The sequence below is a fragment of the Silene latifolia genome, chromosome 5 (genome assembly GCF_048544455.1).
Source record: "Silene latifolia isolate original U9 population chromosome 5, ASM4854445v1, whole genome shotgun sequence".
Classification (NCBI taxonomy): Eukaryota; Viridiplantae; Streptophyta; class Magnoliopsida; order Caryophyllales; family Caryophyllaceae; genus Silene; species Silene latifolia.
Genome location: NC_133530.1, coordinates 3,265,844 through 3,276,336, shown reverse-complemented (window position 1 = coordinate 3,276,336; position 10,493 = coordinate 3,265,844). Strand labels below are relative to the sequence as shown.

Genomic DNA, 10,493 nt, shown 5'->3' with positions numbered 1-10,493 from the left:
AATCCTTTCTCTTTTATCCTTCCCTTCCTTTTTGTATATATAAGCATGGAGGAGGACGGGATATGTGATGTGGGTGTTCCTTTTGGGAACCGTTTTGGATATGCGTGTGTTGTTGGTGTGCTGTTAGGACTAGATATTGTGTACATTTAGACTAGTCATGTATATATGTGTTCACTTTGCATTCACTTAGCTTGTTCATATGTTTAGCTGCATTTCATACACTTTGCATCGTGTTTGTAAATAGTTGCATAGAGGGTCTAAATGTGGAGGGCATATGTTGCCAATGATGATAATTTGTTTTGCCCGTGTCATTTCCCTCTTGATAGCTCGTGCCTTTTGATGACACATGTTAGGGTTTTTGCTTGCAAAAACCCGGAAGTCTAGCTTAACAACCGAGTTGCGACCACCATGTGAGACCGTATTGGACCCGAGACTTGACCTAGGACCGACATAGCTACTAAAATGTGAGGATAGAGCCTCCATATGGCCGGTCCATCAAACCGGTCCCGTTTAGGTCATGAGAGTAGTTCTCCTTACGTGGTATGTCATGTCAAAAACGCATAAGTATGGTGCTCATTCCTTACCGTAGAAGTGTCGGTGTGCATATTGAGACATGTTTGTTCAAATAAAGTAACCTCACAATAGCCAAATAAGCTTTTGTTCTACCCTTGAGTCAATTGTTTCCTTTTGTTAACCCATTTTGAGCCTAAGCCTTATCATTTCTATTGCCAACAAATTAACTACATCCCATAAACAACTCACCTTGGTTGAGTAGTTCGTCATTGTGGTTCTTTTGTGGAGTATATTTGGGTTGAAATTTTGACTCTCCTTGAGGTGTATGATCTTAATGCCACATGAGTGAAATGCAACTTTGGCTTCTTTTGTCTAATAAGAGGTGAACAAGTAGTGAAAAAAGCAAGAAAGAAAATCAAATAGAAAAGAAAAAAAAAATGAAGAAGAAAAACAAATAGAAAAAGAGAAAAATGGAATGAAAAACAAAAAGAATGTATATTTTTTGTGCCAAATAAAGGGTTGATGGAATTGCAATTGAGTCTTGTTTTGAAAAGAATGAAATGAATAATGTTTGGAAGTGGCAATCTTTGTCAAGTGATTGTGGAAGAATTCTTTTGCATTGGTACGGTTTAGTGAATTGGTTAGATGTGGCGACTACTCAATCCGATAGCCTCACATGTCATAAAACGGTGCTTGCACCAACCCCTTTTCACCGAACCCAAGCCCCATTACAACCCGATTGTCTCTCTTGTATGTGCATCATTTGACATTTCTCTTGCGGAAATTGGATATAGTACCATATTAGATTGCGGGCATGCTTCGCAAGTCGAGTTAGGAGAGTGATTTTGGCTACTTTTTGTCACAAAAATCACCCCGTTCTTTCATTTGAGTGACTAGTGAAACCCGTGAGAGTCGGTCTTTGGTCTCTTTTTGGTCAAAGGTTTGATATGGAGTCGAATCTTGTGTGTGTCGTGTCATTCTTGGGAGTATAGCGAAGTACTTCCCCTTTCCCGCCTAGAATTTGTTTCTTAGGCACTCCGTGTTGTCAAAGTTGGCTACATGAGCTAGAGCTAGGGGATACACACCTTGGTAAGACCCGGAGACGGCATCCTCCACTAATGACTTTCTTTATCTGATTTTTGAAAGCAAAACGGCCGCTTAGATGAGGAAAGCGGTTTGATTTTTTGTAGATGCATCTTATTCGTTGACTTGTGCTTAAATGATAGATGTGTCAAATTTTTCCGCAAGCCCCCACTTGCCTTGCAAGGAAGCACATACCTCATTGTGTTTCGTTGTGAGTTGAAGGGACGGAGAAGGCCCGTTAATTGCCTTTCATCGGATATTAGTAGCTTAGATAGTCTTTTATATTAAGGGTCTTAGTTTAATTAATGAGCTTACTCGAGGACGAGTAAGAGATAAGTGTGGGGAGATTTGATAACTCAATATTTTACGGATTTTTAACCCACATTTTGTCTCTTATTTGATCGAATTAATAATCTGAGTTAGCCTAATTCACTCATATTAGTCTTATATAGCACATTAGCCGACTAGTTTTAAATAATGAAATTATATACTATTTTTGGATGTTGGTACTCCTTTCGTCTTTTTATTTTGTAGGTACCAAGTTCGAGTAAGACAAGCGGTCAAGATGTATTAAAGAAAGACGAAATTGAAATGAGCCGGATAAAGACTTGGCCCGTCAATTTAACACTGCATCCGTTTTCAATCAAATTTCTACAAGTTGGGCTGATAGATTTGGGCCTCGGTGCATTGTGTGTGATAGTGCTTGTTGACTCTTCAAGTGGGTCTTTATAGCAAAGTGACAAAACAAGTGTGAAATCCAACTGGAGCCCTGGGGGGAACAAAAAGGAAAAGGCGAGAAGCAGTAGAGGGGGTTCTGAATTGGGCAGCCGTCTTTTGGCTAGACAGAGAGCACGAAACAGGGAGGAGAGGAGGAGATTAGTGTAGAGTAGATTTATATTTGCAAAGAAAACAATCAAAAATCCTCATTTCTTTACATTTCTTAGTTTAATATAGTTAGTAATTTATGGTTTACAACAATTGTAAGATGGATTTCTCATCTTATTCTTCCTTAATTCAAGATTGGGTATAATTTATTCTCTCTCTTTCTCTTATTGTTATTTAATTATTGTTATGTATTTAATTAGTTTAATTACTTTAATTAGTCCAAGATTTAGTCTTTATTAGTCTTACCTTGTTTAATGTTAGTTTACTCATGTTTATTAGTCATTAAATTAGATTAAAGTCCCACTCTTTATTGTTCTATTGTTCTTAGCACCATGTTTAGTATAGTTAAAAATGTAATTAATGTTAGATTAGTAATGAGTAGTGAGTAGTATTTTCACTAGGACTCGGTTTGACTCGACATGAGTAACTTCACTAATTGAATCTCATAAAGGCTAATTATTTGGGGAAATTTGTGAGGGTAGTTTAGAGGAATGATTTGGTTTATGGATTGATTTTGGGTAGTGTCGATTTGTAACCCTTGTCCACCAACGAGAGTTGGTTAGGTTGTAAATTGGGTACCCGGAAGTTGGTCTTATCACTAACCTAGGTTGAGACCGAAAGGGAGAACCAAGGGAGGGTACCTCTAGGCTAGCGTTTGAAATCGACCTCCGAGAGGAGGAGTGGGATGACCCGGAATACGATGAGTGCTTAGTGACCTTGACCAATTACTTGACCACCTCGGGAAAATGCATGTTTTTGGGGTAGTTGGGTGTTGAGTTAGGGATTCCGACCTTCGAACCCGAGAGGGGGGTTGGTGGGTAGAGCTAGTGTCCTATTATGAGCCCGAGAGGGAGTTAGTAGGCGAATTAGAGCCATCTCCCCCTTGCCTTTCTACCCTTATGATTAGCCTAGGGAATCGTGACGTGGAATTATGAATCGTTGTGGGAGAACCGAGTTCTAGGCCCTTTAATCATTTGATTTACAACTTAATCTTTTTTGCTCATTTTCACTTCTCTTGTTGAATTGTCCATTTCTATTACTTGCTTTCTTACTTTAATTGTTTTAGTAGTTATTAATTTAGTTAATTAGTTTAATGTCAACCAATTTCTTGATTCACGTAGCTAACTTATAATCTAAGACAAAACTAGTATTCAAACTTGATCTCCCTGTGGTTCGACCTCGACTACCCTACTACATTAGTTGAGTTATTTGTTTGATTTGGGGAGTGCGACAAACCCACTATCAATGACGCATTATTTTTTTCTGTTTGTCTTTTAAGATTAAGCACGGAGTTAAGCACAGGCTGATTAGGTCATAACCTGAACGAACTTTTTAGGAAGAAAATATATACAATTATCCTCTTTTTTTAAAAAAAAAAAAAAAAAAATTGTAATCAGAAATGTAGGTAAGATTGATATTTCTGTCCCAAATAGTAATTAAACCTAGCTTCGTTACTTAAGATTGTCATAACCTAAAACCTCTCATAACTCTGAACCATTATAATTTGTAAGTTAATATGCTCTTAAACAGAAATTTTTGTTCTTGTGGAACCACTCTATTAGTTTGAGGAATGGGAGGAAAAGGAAGGAGCTCGACAAGAAATTTGAAAATACATAATTCTAAATCAAATTAGTTATTGTTTTATAAAATTGTTACTTTCTTCATTATTACTTAGTATAAATCTTAATTTTACCTAATACTCAACCCCTTTTAGGTATAAATCGAATATCTCCGTTTTAGAAAAACTAATCCCTCCTACTATTAAGAAAATAAGAATTCTCAAAGTTTTACCTCCATACTCCATCTAGATTTTTCAATTAAACTATTATTTTTTTTAAGCATGATTTTTTTTTTATTAAATTTTAAATTATAATTATAAAAAAATTCATGACATACTCAATATTTATTTTTTATGTTTGCAGTTTATTTATTTTTTTCTCATATCAAAATAATATGAGGTGAAGTATAAAAGTTTTAAAGTATAAATTTGGATTGAATAATTAATAAATTAAAATGTAAAAACCATAAAAATACATCGTATAAAATACGCGGAATCTATATTAGTTATAGACTTATAGGTATTTATGTAGGTGCATGCATGCATGCAAATCTGCCGTCATTCCAATTTCGGAGTGAGACATCATTTATGGCCTTAAGAGACCTATATGTTCTTACATATCTTGCTCTCGAGTCTTAAACAACGACCAAGGCATGTGAGTATTTGTTTCATGCGGACGTTTCCCCATTCAATGTTCTCAATCAAACGGAAAAACATGCACGTTCAATTTTATACAAGAAAATTTTACGTACGATTACTCATATCTAAAATATTCATTCACCGACGAAATTTGACACTTGTTAAGTTTCATGCAATATACGAAGTATATCTTAATTTAAAAAAGTGGAAAACTGTACTTGCCTTTATCTCAATTATTTGTTTGATTTTCTTTTATTCTTTATGAGAGTTATTTTAATCTAAGGAATTGGGACGAAGGGACTAGAGAGTAGACCTGTACTCGGGCCGGGTGGCCAGGGAGCGGGTCGGACTCTCCTGATCAGACCTGGACCAGGCCAGGGGGAGGGGTGGGCTTGGTCGGGCCGGGTTGAGATATGCTTGACCCGAGCCAGGACCCGAGGAAGGCCAAGGGTGGGTCGACCCTTACCATTTTATTTTTTAATTTTTTATTTTTGCTAAAAGGGCGGGCAAGGTGGAATTTCAGGACCCGGTCCAGGCCAGGGTTAAGACCGGGCTAAGGCCGGGTCAGACCAAGTTGCATAAAATAACGGGTCAAGGCGGGCCAGACCGGGTTAACAGGTGTTGATGGCCAGCTCTACTAGGGAGTTCTTGAATGAGTGAGTCTCTATGTATAGATTTTATACCCATAAAAGTTATAATTAAACAAAATAAAACATAAAATAAAGAGAAAATTGTTGATTACCGCCTTTTAAAAATCACTTTTTGAAAATTACAGCCTTATATAATTTTTTTTGTAAATTACAGCCATAATAACAGTTCTGATTAGAAATTACAACCAAAAGTCTTACTCCGTTGGAAAATTGAGTCAAATCTGAACTTTTGTGACTTAAGTTCATTTTTTAGGACGAAAATACCCCTTACCTTCATCTTATGTTCTTCCCCTTCATCAAAATTCACAACTCCATTTTCTCTCTAATTCTCCATTTCTTCTTCACCAATATCACCTAAATCTAATTCACTCTTTTTATTCAAATTCTATCTTAATCAATTTAATTGAATTCTAATTCTATTATTTCCATTGTATCTTAAAATTAATTAGTGTTCTTCATCATCAGTTTTCCCCAAATTGAAAGTAATTAGGGTGCATCATCGATTTTTCCCAAATTTATTTTCCCCAAATTGAAAGTAATTAGGGTTCATCATCGATTTTCCCCAAATTTATTTTGCCCAAACTGAAAGTAATTAGGTTTCATCATCGATTTTCCCCAAATTTATGATGCTATTTACACTCGCAGACTCAAATTAATCAGACAAACATTCAATCTGGAATACTAATAGCTGGTCAATTGGCAAATTCGGTTGTTAAGCTAGCTGGAAAACAACTTGGAACTTGCTAAAAAAAGGCTTGAATCTCAATGCCAAGACCAAGGCTAGTAAAACAGCGCTTGAACTTGCTAGCAATGATGAAATTCGGTCTCTACTGGTGGAGCATGAGAAGACAAAAGGAACGGAAGTTCAGCGTGAGACCGAGAAAGTTACGGAGCATGTCAACGAGATACACAAGATTATGAACAACAATGATGCTTTTAGCTTTGTTATTTTGAAGTGGTAATAAGTATATACCTGGATAAATGATGTTCAGGTGAGGAAGATAAGAGGATAGATTAAGTGAAAAAATCTGGGTAAGTATGCAAACAAATAGGCAAGGGTATATCGGTCACTTTTTGACAAAATTCACCGGAAACGTCATCGTGGTGCAATTTTCAAAGAAAAGTTATATTATGGCTGTAATTTACAAAAAAAATTATATAAGACTGTAATTTTCAAAAAGTGGTTTTTAAAAGGCTGTAATCAACAATTTTCTCTAAAATAAATAAAAAGAACTAGATTAGATGCTCATTAGAATTAATACGACCACATTACAGGCTTACAGCTCACCATAAGGGCCAAATAATCCGTAATAATAATAATAATAATAATAATAATAATAATCTATGGCCTAGATGCCCTAGATATAACTGAAAATTGAATAGTGTCAGCAAGTTGGAGGCGAAAGCCAATTTTATCCCCAGCTTTGAGGTGTTTCCGTTGAATGAAATCTCTACTCCAATTAGAACCCATCAAATAGTAAGTATTATACGCAAATCTTAACTGGTAACCTCCGAATGTTAATTTGCTCTCAGTATCATGAATTTCAAAGACAAGATACCTTTGACAATTAAACTTATTTCTTAAAAATGGAGGAAGACGAGCAATAATATTAGCTTGGACGCTATTATTGTTAAGATATATGCACTCAACGCCGTTTAGAACATCAAGGCTATTTAGTTCTACCTCAACTGGATACGGAGGGGCAAGCTCTCTATTGCCGCCTTCGCTACCCATAAAATCGTAATACGTACTATCGTGGTTACGGAATGCCATCGTTGATTGAGGTGGTTAGGGTTTAAGAATTTTATATGTGATTTGCATGGAATTAATGATGTATACGCTTTTTATAACATATTTTGCATGCATAATTTGGAAATTAATGATATACACGCATTTTATAATGATATTTGATATTGCAATCTACTGAGAATATTATTAATATTAATATTTTTGCAATATTTGAAGAAATATCTTGGTAGAATCTAAATAAAATCCAACTGCATTACCTGTATAACTTAATGAAATCTAAAAAAATAAAAAAAATGAGTAGATTATATTGTTAATAAGCTAATTAGAGAAAGATTTTCACTATTATATCACTACTTATGGTAATATGAGTTTATACATTAAATTTGTTTGAAATAATATTCTTACAAACATTCTTAATTTAGTTTATTAATGTGTGTTTTATGGGCACATATTAGAAAAACTAATACAAAAATTAGGAACATTTTCTATACAAAATTAATAAGATCTAAATAATATATATAAAAAAGGAGTGTCACTTATTTCGTTAACGTAATACGAGTATATGGTATTAAACTGATCGAAATTTTGTAATAAAATAATTGAAAATTAATTCTCAATATCATAAAGAAAATATACGAAATATTTATTTATTTTTTTCTTTCCTAGAATGTGTGTCAAGTAACTTGAAAACTTGACATGATTGATTATATATCTTGATTGCGTAATTGTACCTTTTTGGTTCCTATGAATTGTACACACCTTTCACATGTGCCTATAACAAAATGTCATACTTATCTCTAAAGTATGGTGTAATACTCTTGCTTTTACAATGAAAGCATTGAAGAAATGAAATTGTGGCACGTGATTCTTATAACTCGTGACCTACTACTCCCGTTGGCGGGGTTAGGAGTAAACCTGACAAAAACAATTCGATTGACTAATTTGAAACGGTTGACCGAGATCCGAAACTGACTCTAACTACAACATTCAAATATGATCCAAAATCCGAATTGACTGATACGGCCTGGACATGACCTAAGCTTTGTTGATCAGTAATTGACTCGAACCAAAACCATCCAAGTCGAAAATAACCCGACAAAACATAAATCTAATTAATCCAAAATGACTTTGAATGAATAATATGAATTATATTTAATATTGTTGGCATTAAATAGAGAATCAATTACAAATAACCAGACCTACTTAACATGAAAATGCCATGAGTAACAGTCCCGCGAAATCCAAAATGACCAATCTGACATACCGAAATTAACCCGACCCAAACTGATCTTCTTAAACCCAACCAGACTGAGCCGTTTACCCGATCTACTAGGAAAGTACATTATAAATCAAATATTGTGATATGTATGAGCGAGAATGTCCTAATATAAGACCTAAATATTAGGCAAAGGGACAAAAGCCTTTAAAGTTTAAGACATTTTTTAGACAGAATCAATGCTTTAATGACCTAATTGCCTTCTCATTCATGGCACTTATGCCTAATCATTGTTCTAGTTTGATCCAATCTACAATGTCTACGTTTTTGGTTGTTCATTCGTGCATGACAGATATTTTACATGCATCATTATTTAAGACATACAAATATCTCTTTATTTTCATAATATAGGCTGGCCGATTGTCACCCATCTCTCTCCTTTTGCTCGATCAACTTGTTTATGTGAACTGTCTTATGGTAAGACTGGTTTGTGTCACGGGTTTAGATATCACCACTCTCTTTTTTAACACAAATCCTCATTTATGATGGTCAATATTTGTCATAAGCTTGTGACGGGTCAAATAAAATCCACTTAGTAGATAAAAACAAGGTATTTGTGACTTCCTAGTCATTCTTACTTTTGTCTCATTTATCCATGTGGATGATAATTGACCTGTCACAACATTGTGACGGATATACCCGTCACAAGGGAGACTTATTACTTTTTTTAAAGTGGAATATTAACATTAGGTATGGAGTGGCTGTAATGTATCTAAATAAGTTCAATGTGCCGGATACCGTCACAAGGGAGAATTATTACCTTTTTAAAGGGGAATACTAACTGTTCCGGGTGTAATTTCGGAGCAGTTATTGTGACCACGTAAACTTGTTGAATGATGCCGTTGCTCGTCTCTTCCTTTCACTCTTTCCTGTAAAGATTAACAAACTGAGGACTCGGCTTGGGGCCAAGTGTACTCACTCCGACGCTCAAGTCAGTAAACTTAGAGAGATAAGTTGTATGTTACTTGGCAAAGTATATTGTAGAGAAAAAGGGAGTTTATACCAGATTATTGGATTGTGAAATTATTAGATGATTTTCGGATTGTTCGATCCTTTTCTCAATGAGAGATGCGGAGTATTTATAGACTTTCACCTTTTGTCACGTAGTGGCCAAGTGGCCAAGTGGCGTAACAGGTGGAAAGACTGTCTTACCCTCGACCGAGGGACCCATGGCAGGCCGGCATGCCTGGTTGACTCCATGCCGAGGGGACTGGATGTGAGTACACAGATATGCCTCTCGGCCGGCTAGTTGCCGAGCCGGAGACCCAAGTGACAGGCCGACAGGATTCGTCGGCTAGGATGTTAATATGTTGACTTGCTGTCTTTTAGCTTTGACCTTGCTCAATATGTTGACTCGGTCAACGGGTGCAGAATATGCCCCATCACTAACATTAGGTATGGTGAGAATTATTACCTTTTTAAAGGGGATACCGTCATAATTTTTTGAATTTATAATTTAAAATTTTAAACTTTGACCTTCAAAAAAATATATGCAACAAAAAACGAGGGCTCTTTTCAATAAAGCCTTTCTTTGGCCCAATATATTAGGCCCAATCCAACGGCCCAATACAAACCTTTCTCCAGCAAAATTTACGTAAGATGGACTATTTTCAATCAAACTGCATAGATTGGGCCTAATATTAACTTCTAGCTACCTATAAGCAAGTCATTAAAATGTTAATCCAACAAATAAACATTAGTCTATGGATTTGTATGCCCCTATAGCTAGGGCAGAGCAAAAAATCCGATTATCCAAACTGATCCGATATCCGATCCGTATCCGATCCGAATGTTTGGATATCCGATCCGAAAGTTAAGTTTGGTTTGGATATCTGATCCGAAATCTTTGGTTTTGGTTTGGATATGGATATTAGAATTAAAACATTTGGATATCCGATCCGATCCGAAACTATAGTTTTCTAGTATAATTTCGAGAAAATAAAATTTTATTTGATACAACAACTTAATTAATGTTTAAAATATTAGAGAAATATCTAGATGGTACTTAAATTTTATGTCGGGAACATTGGAATAAGAATACTAAAGAAAATCATCATGTAAGACTATGAATATAATCGTGTTTCAAACTTAATTGTAAAGTAAATTCAAAAGTATGGATATCCGATGGATATCCGCATC

General features: G+C 35.3%; 1 protein-coding gene across 1 annotated transcript; it reads right to left on the bottom strand.

Moving 5' to 3' along the window:
- Positions 1–6,670: 6,670 nt before the first annotated feature.
- LOC141657958 (B3 domain-containing protein At4g02870-like) lies at positions 6,671–7,102 on the bottom strand. The gene has a single exon (XM_074465348.1). The coding sequence runs from the start codon at positions 7,100–7,102 to the stop codon at positions 6,671–6,673; it is 432 nt and encodes a 143-aa protein (XP_074321449.1).
- Positions 7,103–10,493: the final 3,391 nt, after the last annotated feature.